Source organism: Palaemon carinicauda, chromosome 41, assembly GCF_036898095.1.
Source record: "Palaemon carinicauda isolate YSFRI2023 chromosome 41, ASM3689809v2, whole genome shotgun sequence".
NCBI lineage: Eukaryota > Metazoa > Arthropoda > Malacostraca > Decapoda > Palaemonidae > Palaemon > Palaemon carinicauda.
The window spans coordinates 29,116,067-29,133,298 of NC_090765.1; the positions used below are offsets into that span (position 1 = coordinate 29,116,067).

General features: G+C 33.6%; 1 protein-coding gene and 1 pseudogene across 1 annotated transcript in view; both read right to left on the reverse strand.

Moving 5' to 3' along the window:
• Positions 1 to 17,232, reverse strand: part of LOC137632486 (uncharacterized) — a 256,035-nt pseudogene that overhangs the window by 166,948 nt on the left and 71,855 nt on the right.
• LOC137632379 (mucin-2-like) overlaps positions 1 to 17,232 on the reverse strand; it is a 54,420-nt gene that overhangs the window by 23,654 nt on the left and 13,534 nt on the right. Inside the window, exon 4 of the mRNA XM_068364314.1 lies at positions 16,663 to 16,705. Within this exon, the coding sequence (XP_068220415.1) occupies positions 16,663 to 16,705 (43 nt within the window). The remainder of the gene's footprint in view (positions 1 to 16,662; positions 16,706 to 17,232) is intronic.

Genomic DNA, 17,232 nt, shown 5'->3' on the forward strand with positions numbered 1-17,232 from the left:
CACGTTCATGACGAATTTCTGCCTCATGGATGTTGCATAGCTATTCATAGGATATCCTTACACAAAATCCTCTTCTTAAAAGTTTCCCGATTTGCATTCCCGTTTAGAAGTTGCATTTATTCTCATGATTAAGTTTTTCGCCACGTTACGTGAAAATCCGTAAATTGAATAGCTAAGCAGATGGCAAATGAGGTCAAATGTATACGGAAATTTCATGATTCTCAGTGAGTGTTAAGACTGGCTCTACAATACCTTTTATAAGACAACTGGGGATATCAAGATAAAGCCGCCCTTTCTAAGAATATTGTATTTATATAACGCGGAACGAACAAGTATTCACAAATTCAAAATTTTTAAAATTCCCTTTAAATATCATTAATTTCTAATGAATAATATTGTATTTACATGAGACGGAACGAACAAGTATTCACAAATTCAAATTTTTAAAATTCCCTTTAAATATCATTAATTTCTAATGAATAATATTGTATTTGCATAAGACGGAACGAACAAGTATTCACAAATTCAAAATTTTTAAAATTCCCTTTAAATATCATTAATTTCTAATGAATAATATTGTATTTACATAAGACGGAACGAACAAGTATTCACAAATTCAAAATTTTTAAAATTCCCTTTAAATATCATTAATTTCTAATGAATAATATTGTATTTACAGAAGACGGAACGAACAAGTATTCACAAATTCAAAAATTTTAAAATTCCCTTTAAATATCATTGATTTCTAATGAATAGGTCACGGTATTAAACCTTCCATTTCTTGTTATTGCAGGCGTTATATAACGCAAGACATCTATAGTCCATTTCTTTTAGCGATGCATATTTGCACCGACTCGCCGCGGTGGCCTTTTAGCTCGGAAAAGTTCCCTGATCGCTAATTGGTTAGAATTATCTTGTCCAACCAATCAGCGATCCGGAAACTTTTCCGAGCTAAAAGGGCACCGCTGCGAGTCGGTGCAAATATGCATCGCTAAAATAAATGGACTATAGTTCCTCGTTTTATTAACCTACGCCTAAAACAAATTTAATCCATCCTCCATTTAAGCAGAAATGCAGTTTTAGATTTAAACATAAAAAAACTCGTTCCACAATGAGTGGTCATTTTCCTATGATTCGAGGGATTTTAAGCCACTGCGTTTATCACAATGCTATTGAGAAACACAAGGATACAGAAAAATCATAGAAAAGGAAAAGTAAATACTGGTGATCCTTCGTTACCCCGGAAGAAGAGTTTGTCAAATGTCGAAATGACAAATACCTTATATTTATCTCCGAGACTTTTTTTCTCACTTATACCTTATAGACACCATTGCCTTAACAAAATGGAAGATTTGAAATGAAAAACTCCTGTTTCCAACTAATCGAACGACTAATGGTATTGTAATGACTTGCTAGTTGAGTTCCTCGTCTTCGAGAAATCATTGATGAACAAATTTATATGGTATGAAGTCAGTGTATATATCAACTGCTCGTAATCGAATGTTCTTAAAAAAATAAATAAACGGAAGCAGTTGACGAATCATGAATCTGATCGGAAACCGTCAAACGATTCGAGGAAGGTAAACAAGTATGCTTTCAATCAAACCCACGACGGCAACCATCTAATTGGGCAACTCGTAAGCTGTCAATCAAATCTCAAAAGGCCATTCGCCTGATTTAGCAACCTGTCAGCTGTCAATCAAATCCCTAGAAATCATTATTACTCTCATCAGCAGCACTGGATCACGTTAAATGAAAACATTGATGATACAAGAACGACACTTCATATATCCATATCTATATAATGCACAAAGATGTTCAACTCATGCAATAAAAAGGTGTTAAATGTATTTATACACGAGACTGGGCCTCCCAACTCTTCTAGTGCCTCATGGAGCCCAGTTAAACGTTTGGTGAACTAATATCTCTTGAAGAGTACGAAGAGCATTCCCAAGCCATCTCCATCTACCCCTCACCATGATCTCATCCATATACTGTATGGCACTCGAGTAGGCCTCATCTCTCTTGAAGTTTCATTTCTAATCCTATCCTGCCATTCAACTCCTAATATTCTTCTGAGGGCTTTGTTCTCAAATCCACTAAATCTGTTGGGGGTAGTTTCATTGTCATTCCATGACTCCTGTCCATACAATTACACAGATCTTACTATTGTGATATATAGCCTGATTTTTATTTGTAATTTCAGGCGATTTGATTTCAAAGTTTTACTCAACCTAGCCATAGTCTGATTTCCTTTTTTCAATCTTTCACTAAACCCTAATTCTAAATACCCTGTATAGGAGATCAAAGTTCCTAAATACTTAAATGATTCTACCTCATCAGTCCTTTCTCCTTTCAATGATACTTCACCTTCCATTGCATATTCCGTTCTCATCATCTCTATCTTTCTATTCATCTTGAGCCCAACCTCATGTGATATTTTACGCAATCTGGTAAGCAAGCATTGCAAATCCTGTGGTGTTCTGCGAATAAGGACAGCGTCCTCAGCGTATTCTAGGTCAGCTTATTTCCTGTTACCAATCCAGTTCAAAACAATCTCCAACTGTTCTATGCATTACAAAATCCATGAGGAGGATAAACAATATAGATGTCAACACATTCCCTTGGATTAATCCGTTGTTTACAGGAAATTCATTTGAAAGGACTCCACTAACATTAATTTTGCACTTGCTATGCTCATGAACAGATTTAATCAAATTCACATATTTAAGAGAAATTCCATAATAATGCAGGACTCTCCACAAAATTGGCTTGTGCACACTATCAAAGGCTTTTTCATAGTCCACAGATGCCATCATAAGTGGATTTCTATATTATACGCATTGCTGTACGTCTCAAAATACACTATATATATATATATATATATATATATATATATATATATATATATACATATATATATATATATATATATACATACATATATAAATATATATATATATATATTTATATATATATATATATATATATATATATATATATATATATATATACATATATACATACATATATATATATATATATATATATATATATATATATATATATATATATATATAATATATATATATATATACACATATATATATACACACATATATACATATATAATATATAAATATATATGTGTGTGGTCGTGTGCGTGGTGTGTGTGTGTGTGTGTATGTATGTACATATGCAATTTCAGCTAGTAGGGGGGGTAACACCAGAGGGAAAAAAGGTAATAGTCACTATCACATTCACGTTTCAATATATGAATTGTGGACAAACAACATGCACTTAGCTAGCAGAAAAATTATTATCCCCAATATTGGCTAAACCACTTTTCCAATTTTTCTTATTTTCACTAACATATTTTTGTTTTAGTTTTTCTTCCTAGGAATAGGATTATCTCTTTGAAAGTGTGTGTGTGTGTGTGTGTGTGTGTGTGTGTGTGTGTGTGTCACAGTAGCCAGTTCTATCATGTGCCCCTTGAACTGCCTACATGTCAGGTAATGATTTCACTGACGCTTGTTTTTGTACCTGGGCTCTTTTCATCTATTAAATAAACGAGTATTTATGAAAGGGTGCGGCGGTAAATTGCAATTCCGCGAAATTCTCTTTTTCTCCTGTTCTTTTAATAAATTATTTGAATGCCTCACTCTCCCATCCCAATAGTTCTGTTACTCTCTATCTGGATCTCTTGACTCTCTTTCTTTGTAATAAAAACTACCTTCAACCAAATAACACAAGTTGTTTAGTACAAACTACCTTCAACCAAAATAACTAGAGTTGTTTGAATTCAATGGGAAAAAAATTAACCGACAAGTCTTCCTCAAAATACAGGAATGAGCTGTGATTTTAGAATTCTCGGGAACAAAGTTAGAGAAGAATGTATTCCTTCGAGCTTAATGGCCTTCCCAGAAGGCCAACGCCCTCAACTGGACTAGGAGAGAGGGTGGTTAAAACCGTAGAGTTCATATCCTTAGTTACAGTTTCTCAAAAAATAATCTATAACAGTACAAATTAATTTCATTTACGGAGAAAAGAGTGAGACTCCAAAATGCAGTACTGCAATGAGGATTAATAATTTTCAAAAGGGAAAAAAAAAGAAAAAAATTTGATGTCAAAACAGCAAAGGCCATCAACATTTCTCTATTCACATAAATATTGTTCCATTACTCTCTCCTCTCTCTCTCTCTCTCTCTCTCTCTCTCTCTCTCTCTCTCTCTCTCTCTCTCTCTCTCTCTCTCTCTCGAATCAGCCAAATCATGAGATTATTAAGCCGGTATAGAAAACTAGATATAAGAAGATACGGAAAACTTCTATTCTTAAGTAGGGACCGGCCTTAGAGTGGTGAGGATAGGGTAAGGCTATTCACTAATTAAAAAATTTATGGACAATACATCACCTTAACCGAAGCGACGAATTCAGTTTTCTCATACTCATACTTATAACCTAAGAAAATGCCATTGGGCCAAGTTTTAACATATATCACGTAATATCACTTTCTATATCAAAATAGATAGGGTTACACAACTGGAGTTATTTTACTAAAAACTAATTTTATTTGTTGTACAAGATAAGCTCTCTCTCTCTCTCTCTCTCTCTCTCTCTCTCTCTCCTCTCTCTCTCTCTCTCTCTCTCTCTCTCTCTCTCTACATATATTTATATATAAACACACACACACACACACACACACACACACACACACACACACACACATATATATATATATATATATATATATATATATATATATATATATATATATATATATATATATATATATATATATATATATATATTGCTTAAAAAACCATGTCTTTAATCTCGAGATTAGTAAGACTCAAAGAGTTACGTGTTCTAGATTCTCAAGTAGAGGCGTTGAATCTACAATGGTTGAACTCTGATATTTCAAAAGGATTTTAGAAGGCGGAGTCTCAATTCGCTATATTTTGGGCAATGGGAGTAATTAGTTAACATACATTTCGCAATTAATACCTATAGTCCATTTCTTTTAGCGATGCATATTTGCACCGACTGGCGGCGGTGCCCTTTTAGCTCTGAAAAGTTTCCTGATCGCTGATTGGTTAGAATTATCTTGTCCAACCAATCAGCGATTTGGAAACTTTTCCGAGGTAAAAGGGCACCGCTGCGAGTCGGTGCAAATATGCATCGCTAAAAGAAATGGACTATAGGTATGTCGTTTACCGCGATTAAAAGATAATGTGTGGAATCATATTTCCAGAATTGATACATTAAACCAGAGCTGTATCGTTAGCATTATCAAAATAATGTCAATTTTGAACACCCTGTCACTAAGTATAATCATCGCAAGGTCCTGATTGCAATCGAAGCCAAAGGACGGGTAAATCCCCATCATGTCCTTGGGTCAAAGATCCTCCAAGTCCCAAAGGTCAGGTTACACCCTAATATCTATTTCTGTAGAGCGTTCTGATGACGGGTAATACCAGGTTCAACCTAAAGTGGTCTGATCTATTCTGACTTCTCCCACACGCATAATTATGATTATTTACATAAAATGAGGGAGAGAGAGAGAGAGAGAGAGAGAGAGAGAGAGAGAGAGAGAGAGAGAGAGAGAGAGAGAGAGAGAGAGAGGGGGGGGGGGAGGGGGGGGTAGGTGGACGGTAGGGAGGGCAAGGAGGGGGGGGGGGGCGTATCACGCAAGCACAAAAGAAGTGATTGGAATTTTTCATCGGCGTACGTGGAAAAGTCAGGTTCCGAGAAAAAGAAAATAAAAATTGTGTTGTTACTGCATTCCAGGAAATGTCAATTGTTACCTTGTGTGTGTGTGTGTGTGTGTGTGTGTGAGAGAGAGAGAGAGAGAGAGAGAGAGAGAGAGAGAGAGAGAGAGAGAGAGAGAGAGAGAGAGATGGGAAGGTTAATACTTTCATCATATGCACAATCGTATGTTTTATGTATGCTTTTATGTGCGGTACATAGCTCGATAAATATGAGTTCAATACATGCAATACACGTGACGAGACATCGGGATTGTAATAGTATATCAAAAGCAAGAAAATTCACAGAGTAACATCGATGCACGCACTCAAGGGAATGCATGATTCTACGTGATAAGAGATTATAAAGACAAACCGTAAGCGTGTGAAAGAGCTCGTCCATGCATGCAAACGAAAGTAGTGCATAAGTTAGTGGCTAACACCTGCTTCGAGATTTGCACATTAAATTCTTTCATAACGCTCACTCTTCTTCTCTTCTTCTAGGTTCAACCGATATCACATTTATTGTGTATATCTTCAGTTTAATGTGTATTAGTTTTTAGATTGTGGGATTTTCTCCATTATATCAACTTCCTTATTCATTTCTCTTTCTTGTTTGTTTTTTAACATAATCACTTATTTCGGGTTTCCTCTAGTTTTATTCTCCACTACATCCTTCCTTAACTCTTTTCTGTCTAGTGTCTCTTATGCACCATATCGTTTCCAGTCCCATGATCTTGTCCATCACATCCTCCTCTTTATTACACTTCCGAGTATCTTCAACATTAATTCTTTCTCCTTGGGGTTTGTATTGCAGTACACCCTTGTACCTTTCTCCTTCTCTTCTTGAGTTTCGCCATCTTTAAAATGCTTTACTTCAGGTTTCTTCACCATTATAACCTCCCTCAGCTGTTTCTGTGGCATTAAAATGGTTCTATTTCGGGTCTCCCTTTTCCTATTTCTCTTATTAGTTTCTTTTGGTTTAAATCATTCTATTACGGATTTCTATATCTTATCCAGCCAATTATTCACTACTAGATCTTTTTCATTGAATTCTTTTATTTTCTGGATTTTTTTCCATTAAATCCACCCTCTCACCAATTCCCAAATTATCTTTGGCATTAAACTCTTTCTCTCCATTATATCATTCCTATTCTATTTCCTTTATATTTTGATTTCATCAACTTAGTTTCGAGTTTCTTTAACATTATATCTCCCCCTTTACCGATCTCGAATTTTTTTTACATTAAATAATTCTTTATTGAGTTTCTTCTTAATACCTTTCTTTTTCCCTATCCCGTTTCCATGCATGTAATAGTTCTAAATTCAGATTATAATCTCCAATATTCTTAACCATGTCCTCTCGATTTTTTTTTTTTACATTAAATTCCTTTTAAATCCAGTTTCCTGGATCTTATACGCTCCACCTCAAAACTTCTAAACCTTTCCATTTCGAGGTCTTATGCTTTGCCTCCTATTTCGAGATTATTCTACTTCAAATTTATTCTATTTCGAATTTCATCTCTTTTACCTACTTTTTGTTTTGGGTTTCTTCTGCTTTATATAATTTCTATTTCAAGTTTCCCCTTGTCTTACCTCGTTACTCTTCGAGTTTCTTCTGTTTTACCTCCTTTCTATTGGAAATTCTGTTTTACTTCCTTTCTATTTCGAGTTTCTTTCTGTTTTACCTCCTTCATATGTTAGGTTTCTTCTGCTTTGCATTCTTTCTATATAGTTTCTTTCTGTTTTGCCTCCTTTCTATTTCGAGTTTCTTCTATTATACCTCCTTTTGCTAGCTTTTATTTCAAGTTTCTTCTGCTTTACAATCTTTCTATTTAGAGTTTCTTTCAGTTTTGCCTCCTTTCTATTTCTTGTTCCCTTCTGCTTCACCTAATTTCCATTTCAAGTTTCACCTATTTTTCTATTTCGAGTTTCTTCTTTTTTACCTCCTTTCTATTTCGATCTTCTTTCAGTTTAACCTCTTTTCTATTTCAAGTTTCTACTGTTTTACCTCCTTTCTATTTCGAGTTTCTTTCTGTTTTAACTCCTTTCTATTTCGAGTTTCTTCTGCTTTACCTCCTTTCTATTTCGAGTTTCTTCTGCTTTACCTACTTTCTATTTCGAGTTTCATCTGCTTTACATTCTTTCTATTTCGAGTTTCTTCTGCTTTACATTCTTTCTATTTCGAGTTTCTTCTGCTTTACATTCTTTCTATTTCGAGTTTTTTCTGCTTTACATTCTTTCTATTTCGAGTTTCTTATTGTTTTACATCCTTAGTATTTCAAGTATCTTCTGCTTTACATTCTTTCTATTTCGAGTTTCTTATTGTTTTACATCCTTAGTATTTCAAGTATCTTCTGCTTTACATTCTTTCTATTTCGAGTTTCTACTGCTTTACCTCCTTTCTATTTCAAGTTTCTTCTGCTTTACCTCCTTTCTATTTCGAGTTTCATCTGCTTTACATTCTTTCTATTTCGAGTTTTATCTGCTTTACCTCCTTTCTATTTCGAGTTTCTTCTGCTTTACCTCCTTTCTATTTCGAGTTTCTTCTGCTTTACCTCCTTTCTATTTCGAGTTTCATCTGCTTTACTTCCTTTCTATTTCGAGTTTCTTCTGCTTTACCTCCTTTCTATTTCGAGTTTCTTCTGCTTTACCTCCTTTCTACTTCGAATTTCTTCTGCTTTACCTCCTTTCTATTTCGAGTTTCTTCTGCTTTACCTCCTTTCTGTTTCGAGTTTATTCTCCTTTACCTCCTTTCTATTTCGAGTTTCTTCAGCTTTAACTGCTTCCTATTTCAAGTTTCATCTGCTTTACCTACTTTCTATTTCGAGTTTCTTCTGCTTTACCTCCTTTCTATTTCGAGTTTCTCCTGTTTTACCTCCTTTCTATTTCGAGTTTCTTCTGCTTTACATTCTTTCTATTTCGAGTTTCATCTGCTTTACATTCTTTCTATTTCAAGTTTCTTCTGCTTTACCTCCTTTCTATTTCGAGTTTCTTCTGCTTTACATTCTTTCTATTTCGAGTTTCTTCTGCTTTACATTTTTCCTATTTCGAGTTTCTTACTGTTTTACATCCTTTCTATTTCGAGTTTCTTTTGTTTTACCTCCTTTCTATTTCGAGTTTCTTCTGCTTTAACTGCTTTCTATTTCAAGTTTCTTCTGCTTTACCTCCTTTCTATTTCGATTTTCCTCTACTATATCTCCTTTCTATTTCGAGTTTCTTCTGCTTTACATTCTTTCCATTCGAGTTTCTTACTATTTTACACCCTTCGTATTTAGAGTTTCTTCTGCTTTACATTCTTTTTATTTCGAGTATCTTCTCCTTTACATTCTTTTTATTTCGAGTTTCTTTCTGTTTTACTTTCTTTCTATTTCGAGTTTCTTCTGTTTTACATTCTTTTTATTTTGAGTTTCTTCGGCTTTACATTCTTTCTATTTCGAGTTTCTTTTGTTTTACCTCCTTTCTATTTTGAGTTTATTCTCCTTTATCTCCTTCATATTTCGTGTTTCTTATGCTTTACCTCCTTTCTATTTCGAGTTTCTTCTGTTTTACATTCTTTCTATTTCGAGTTTCTTCTGCTTAACCTCCTTTCTATTTCGAGTTTCTTCTTTTTTACCTCCTTTCTATTTCGAGTTTCTTCTGCTTTACCTCCTTTCTATTTCGAGTTTCTTCTGCTTTACCTCCTTTCTATTTCGAGTTTCTTCTGCTTAACCTCCTTTCTATTTCGAGTTTCTTCTACTTTACATTCTTTCTATTTCGAGTTTCTTCTGCTTTACCTCCTTTCTATTTCATGTTTCTTCTGCTTTACATTCTTTCTATCTCGAGTTTCTTCTGCTTTACATTTTTCCTATTTCGAGTTTCTTACTGTTTTACATCCTTTCTATTTCGAGTTTCTTCTGTTTTACCTCCTTTCTATTTCATGTTTCTTCTGCTTTACATTCTTTCTATTTCGAGTTTCTTCTGTTTTATATTCTTTCTATTTCGAGTTTCTTTCTGCTTTACATCCTTCCTATCTCGAGTTTCTTTCTGTATTACCTCCTTTCTACTTCGAGATTCTTTTGCTTTACCTCCTTTCTATTTCGAGTATCTTTTACTTCACCTTCTTTCTATTTTTTCTTACTATACCTATATTCTATTCCGAGTTTCTTCTGCTTTCCTTCTTTTAATTAAGAGTTTCTTTTGATTTACCCCACTTTTAATTTATTCTGCTTTACCATCTCCTATTATTGAGTTCTACTTTACCTCCTTCCTATTATCGACTTATTTTGCTTTACCTCCTTTCTATTTGCAGTTTCTTCTCCATTATATCCTACTGTGAAGTGTCTTGAGGATTTCATCTGCATCTGAATCCTTTTCACTTTCGTATTCTTCTCCAAATATCCTTCCTCGATTTCTCTACGTAGTTTCTTTTGATATTCTTTTCCTATTTAGGGATACATCTTCCCTCTGTGTCTAGGTTCTTCTGCATTGAATCTATTTATATATATATTACATGCCTCTATTTCTTAATTTAGTCTTTTAATTCAATCCTTTCACATTTTTCCTTCAACGCCGAATTCACTTCTCTTTAAACACGTCTTCATTGCATTTTCCGATGCGGTAAATCCCACGCCATCCATTATGTCTCTCCAGAGCGACTGTAGCTTTTGACTTTTACGCTTGATAGCTATATTATTGGAAAGTCGATTAATTAACAAATTAACAATTAAACTAACATGTTAGTTAGCAGAAATATATTTTAACAAAAGGTAACAAGACGAAAAACAAATGCTATAATGATAAATTCATCAAGTTCTTAATAATCATATAATTAATACAAAGATGATAAAGAATTAAAATTCAATATCACAATGAGCGTTAACTCTTCTCATTAATTCTGGATTAATCTGAATGGACAAAGAAACATCTACGTAATGAAAAAGAACAGGGAATTACAGAAAAAAATAAGAATTTGCGTATCAATAAAGAAATAAGTGATGAAGACAAAAGAATGGAATACATCAAAGACGTTATTGGAAGAACACAACATGAAAATAAAACACCCAATAAGTGATATATCACTAGAAAGAAAAAGACCCAGAAATAAAAAATAATTGACACTGACGTCATCATAATTATCACTTGGAGACGGACAGACAGAGACAAAGATGAAAATGGCCATAAAATAAGACGAATTGTTTAAGAAAAACGTAGTAAAAAGGGGTGAAAATTAAAAATAAAATATTAATAAAAATAACTGAGAGAGAGAGAGAGAGAGAGAGAGAGAGAGAGAGAGAGAGAGAGAGAGAGAGAGAGAGAGAGAGATTACGTCAAACAAAAGCGTCCCTTGCGTTACCATGGAAACCTCTCCAGACTTTCCACTTGCGTCAAAACTGCTTAACGACGAGAGAGAGAGAGAGAGAGAGAGAGAGAGAGAGAGAGAGAGAGAGAGAGAGAGAGAGAGAGAGTTAAAAAAAAGTTCCTAAAACAGCTTCTGGAGTCGTCGAAACTTCACCATGTGATATTCAGGCCGATTACTTGGTGCTTCTGAAGATTGCTTTTTTCTTCAAGGAAGAAAGCAACTCGTACTACTCAAAATGAAATACTTCAACTACCAGTAATATAAATAATAATGATGGAAAGAAGAAACAGCAGAATCCCTCTACTTAAGTGGACGTATACATTCAAAATTGGGTTAATATAAGCGATGGTAATGATGAAAAGACCCTAGGAATGTTACCTACTGTCCAGATGCTCGCATCAAGGTAAATTTCTTTCATTCTACATAGGCCTACCTGTAAAGAGGCCTATGGTTAAGACTGGGCCCTGGCTGCACGACAGCGAGAGAAAACGTGCTCATTTCCCGCAGAATAGTTACACAAAAGTTAAACAAACGAATCCCTATTATTCTTATATAGAATATCATTATTCAAAAATCAAACTTCTACGGATTAACAAAAACCGTCAAAGACATCAAGGACGTTATAAACTTCGAAAGGTCTGCATATTAATGATAACTCACAACAATGCTAAAATTATGTTAGGCGAATAAAGCTCAGTCCAGACAAAAATGGCTGAGTTCCATAGTCCCAATAGTTAAATACTTTAAAAGAACTCATATTGGATAGACATTTCAAAGAACAAGAGGGTTAGAACTTCTTTGAGAAAGATGGTATGCAATCGAATATAAACGTTCCGCCACCACTACTGCTATTATTATTATAATTATTACTTGCTAAGCTACAACCCTAGCTGGAAAAGCAATATGCTATAAGCCCAATTATTATTATTATTATTATTATTACTTACTAAGCTACAACCCTAGTTGGAAAAGCAGTATGCTATAAGCCCAGGGGCTCCAACAGGGAAAATAGCTCAGTGCGGAAAGGAAAAAAGGAAAATAAAATATTCTAAGAAGAGTAACAACAATAAATATCTCCTATATAAACTATAAAAACTTTAACAAAACAAGAGTTAGAAAAATAAGATAGGAGAGTGTGCTCGAGTGTACCCTCAAGCAAGAGAACTCTAACCCAAGACAGTGAAAGGCCATGGTACAGAGGCTATGGCACTACCCAAGACTAGAGAACAGTGGTTTGATTTTGGAGTGTCCTTCTCCTAGAAGAGCTGCTTACCATAGCTAAAGAGTCTCTTCTACCCTTACCAAGAGGAAAGTGGCACTGAACAATTACAGTGCAGTAACCCCTTGGGTGATGAAGAATTAATTGGTAATCTGTGTTGTCAGGTGTATGAGGATAGAGGAGAATATGTAAAGAATATGCCAGACTATTCAGTGTGTATGTAGGCAAAGGGAAAATGAACCGTAACCAGAGAGGAGGATCCAATGTAGTACTGTCTGGCCAGTCAAAAGACCCCATAACTCTCTAGCGGTAGTATCTCAACGGGTGGCTGGTGCACTGGCCAACCTACTACCTATATAACAGCATTTGGCATGGCAATGATTTTGCTCACACTAATCCGACAATAGTCCTGCTTTTAAAAAAAAGTTTACCAAGCTGCACCTCATAAGTGTAATAAGAGCTCTACGGTGCCAATAGTTGTATTACTTGAATAATATTCAAATACGGTACACAGCAAGTAATTTAGAACCATGGAAAGTTTAAGCATAATAATCCACAGGGCTGAATAAATTAAGGATTTCACAAAATTTCAACTTTTGTAGCTTATTACATGTTACTCTCTAAACTTTATAACAGCTGCAAACCTCCATATCCTATTTCAAAAATGTCAGATAGAACACCAAGGGGGGAAAAAAAAAGTTGTGTAAGGTAATTTCACATTAATGCCATTACAAAACTAATAGACATTAATAACAAAAACTATATATTACAGGAAGAAAAACAATATGCGTATTCAACACAAGTCCCAATGGGGAAAATAGCCCAGCGAGGAAAGGAATTAAGTAAACTTTAAAGAGAAGTAGTTAACAATTAAACAAAATATTTTAAGAACAGTAACAACATCAAAATAAATCATTTATAAATTATTAAAACTTCAAAAAACAAGAGGAAGAGAAATAACAGATTAGTGTGCCGGAGTGTACCCTCAAGCAAAAGAACTCTACCCATGACAATGAAAAACCATGGTATAGAGGCTATGGCACTGCCCAAGACTAGAACACAAAGGTTTCATTTTGGAGTGTCTTTCTCCAAGAAGAGCTGCTTACCATAGCTAAAGAGTCTCTTCTACCCTTACCAAGAGGAAAGTAGCTGCTGGCCAATTACAGTGTAGTAGTTAACCCCTTAAGCGAAGAAGAACTGTTTGATAATCTCAGTGTTGTCAGGTGTATGAGGACAGAGGAGAGTATGTACAGAATAGGCCAGACTATTAGGGTCATGTGTAGGCAAAGGGAAAAGGAGCCGTAACCAAGGAGAAGGCTCCAATGTACTAATGCCTGACCAGTCACAGGACCCAATGACTCTGTTAAGAGTTAAAATGACCATACAGCAAATCTTCTCTGATTCCTGGACAACATGGCTCGGTAGATCGAAAGAGCCTTTAGAAACTACGAATATTTTATCAAGTTTTTATTAAAAGAAAACACTTCCAGAATGTAAGATGGCTGTTTCCCAAGAATGTAACTTGATGGTCCTTAAGACTTGCAGGCGTGTATGAAAATAGGCTAAGATGTGATTTTTAGAGAATGTTGATACAAATAATAATTCCAAGACATACTAAAAATAGTTTCTATTATATATATTTTTTTTTTTAAACTCGTAATTAAGACAGTTCAAAGAACCGCGTCCGTTTGATGTTTTTTAACATAATCTAACAAATTTCATTTGAGAATTTTTGTACCAAACTACTAATGGAGAATTAATCACAAAAAAATAAAAACAATGATACTACTACTACTACTACTACTACTACTACTACTACTACTACTACTACTAATAATAATAATAATAATAATAATAATAATAATAATAATAATAATAAACATTTCTTTAGCAGGATTTAAAATATAATTCAATAAAAAAAAAAACTTTTTTTTTTCCACTCATTTACTATACAGGAGTTGATAAATACCGTGCCTCAAAATGAATACATTCCGCTCACTACTCTTGCCAGCTACACAAGAAACAAGCTAACTCCAGAAAATCACTTCATGAACTTGAAGCAAACGTTACGGATTAGTTTTAACATGAGCGCTAAAAATATACTTATTTGAAAGGCAATAGAATTCAATCTGTTGTTTATCATCATAAAAGACACGGGTTATCCAAATTCTGTCACTAAAAATATACTTATTTGAAAGGCAATAGAATTCAATCTGTTGTTTATCATCATAAAAGAGACGGGTTATCCAAAATCTGTCACTAAAAATATACTTATTTGAAAGGCAATAGAATTCAATCTGTTGTTTATCATCATAAAAGACACGGGTTATCCAAATTCTGTCACTAAAAATATACTTATTTGAAAGGCAATAGAATTCAATCTGTTGTTTATCATCATAAAAGAGACGGGTTATCCAAAATCTGTCACTAAAAATATACTTATTTGAAAGGCAATAGAATTCAATCTGTTGTTTATCATCATAAAAGACACGGGTTATCCAAATTCTGTCACTAAAAATATACTTATTTGAAAGGCAATAGAATTCAATCTGTTGTTTATCATCCTAAAAGTCACGGGTTATCCAAATTCTGTCACTAAAAATATACTGATTTGAAAGGCAATAGAATTCAATCTGTTGTTTATCATCATAAAAGACACGGGTTATCCAAATTCTGTCACTAAAAATATACTTATTTGAAAGGCAATAGAATTCAATCTGTTGTTTATCATCATAAAAGACACGGGTTATCCAAAATCTGTCACTAAAAATATACTTATTTGAAAGGCAATAGAATTCAATCTGTTGTTTATCATCCTAAAAGTCACGGGTTATCCAAATTCTGTCACTAAAAATATACTGATTTGAAAGGCAATAGAATTCAATCTGTTGTTTATCATCATAAAAGACACGGGTTATCCAAATTCTGTCACTAAAAATATACTTATTTGAAAGGCAATAGAATTCAATCTGTTGTTTATCATCATAAAAGACACGGGTTATCCAAAATCTGTCACTAAAAATATACTTATTTGAAAGGCAATAGAATTCAATCTGTTGTTTATCATCATAAAAGACACGGGTTATCCAAAATCTGTCACTAAAAATATACTTATTTGAAAGGCAATAGAATTCAATCTGTTGTTTATCATCATAAAAGACACGGGTTATCCAAAATCTGTCACTAAAAATATACTTATTTGAAAGGCAATAGAATTCAATCTGTTGTTTATCATCATAAAAGACACGGGTTATCCAAAATCTGTCACTAAAAATATACTTATTTGAAAGGCAATAGAATTCAATCTGTTGTTTATCATCATAAAAGACACGGGTTATCCAAAATCTGTCACTAAAAATATACTTATTTGAAAGGCAATAGAATTCAATCTGTTGTTTATCATCATAAAAGACACGGGTTATCCAAAATCTGTCACTAAAAATATACTTATTTGAAAGGCAATAGAATTCAATCTGTTGTTTATCATCATAAAAGACACGGGTTATCCAAAAATCTGTCACTAAAAATATACTTATTTGAAAGGCAATAGAATTCAATCTGTTGTTTATCATCATAAAAGACACGGGTTATCCAAATTCTGTCACTAAAAATATACTTATTTGAAAGGCAATAGAATTCAATCTGTTGTTTATCATCATAAAAGACACGGGTTATCCAAATTCTGTCACTAAAAATATACTTATTTGAAAGGCAATAGAATTCAATCTGTTGTTTATCATCATAAAAGACACGGGTTATCCAAATTATATCACTAAAAATATACTTATTTGAAAGGCAATAGAATTCAATCTGTTGTTTATCATCATAAAAGACACGGGTTATTCAAATTCTGTCACTAAAAATATACTTATTTGAAAGGCAATAGAATTCAATCTGTTGTTTATCATCATAAAAGACACGGGTTATTCAAATTCTGTCACTAAAAATATACTTATTTGAAAGGCAATAGAATTCAATCTGTTGTTTATCATCATAAAAGACACGGGTTATTCAAATTCTGTCACTAAAAATATACTTATTTGAAAGGCAATAGAATTCAATCTGTTGTTTATCATCATAAAAGACACGGGTTATTCAAATTCTGTCACTAAAAATATACTTATTTGAAAGGCAATAGAATTCAATCTGTTGTTTATCATCATAAAAGACACGGGTTATCCAAATTATATCACTAAAAATATACTTATTTGAAAGGCAATAGAATTCAATCTGTTGTTTATCATCATAAAAGACACGGGTTATCCAAAATCTGTCAACGATCAAAATGGCTAATTTAGGGGCGTGTCTAGTAAAGTATTTTAAATGAACCATATTTGAAAATTTATCATATCTTTTACCTTAACAAAAACACCTCTGGATTTACTGGTGAACAACACATACCTGAAAAGAGAAACCAAAATTAAAAATAAAACAAAAGCATATTAATTTTACTAAAAAAAAAATACATGAAATGTGTTAATTCCTTTATAAATAAGACAAAATAAACACTTAGATAAGCATGAATAATTAGAGTATGATGTCTTGCATGACCCGTAATTCATGTGAAAAGTTAATTCAGTACCATATGAATAGAGCTATCAGGTACTTTATACCGCTAGACTCAGTTCGTGATCCTAAAACCAGTATTCAGTTCGTGATCCTAAAACCAGTATTCAGTTCGTGATCCTAAAACCAGTATTCAGTTCGTGATCCTAAAACCAGTATTCAGTTCGTGATCTTAAAACCAGTATTCAGTTCGTGATCCTAAAACCAGTATTCAGTACGTGATCCTAAAACCAGTATTCAGTTCGTGATCTTAAAACCAGTATTCAGTTCGTGATCCTAAAACCAGTATTCGGTTCGTGATCCTAAAACCAGTATTCAGTTCGTGATCCTAAAACCAGTATTCAGTTCGTGATCCTAAAACC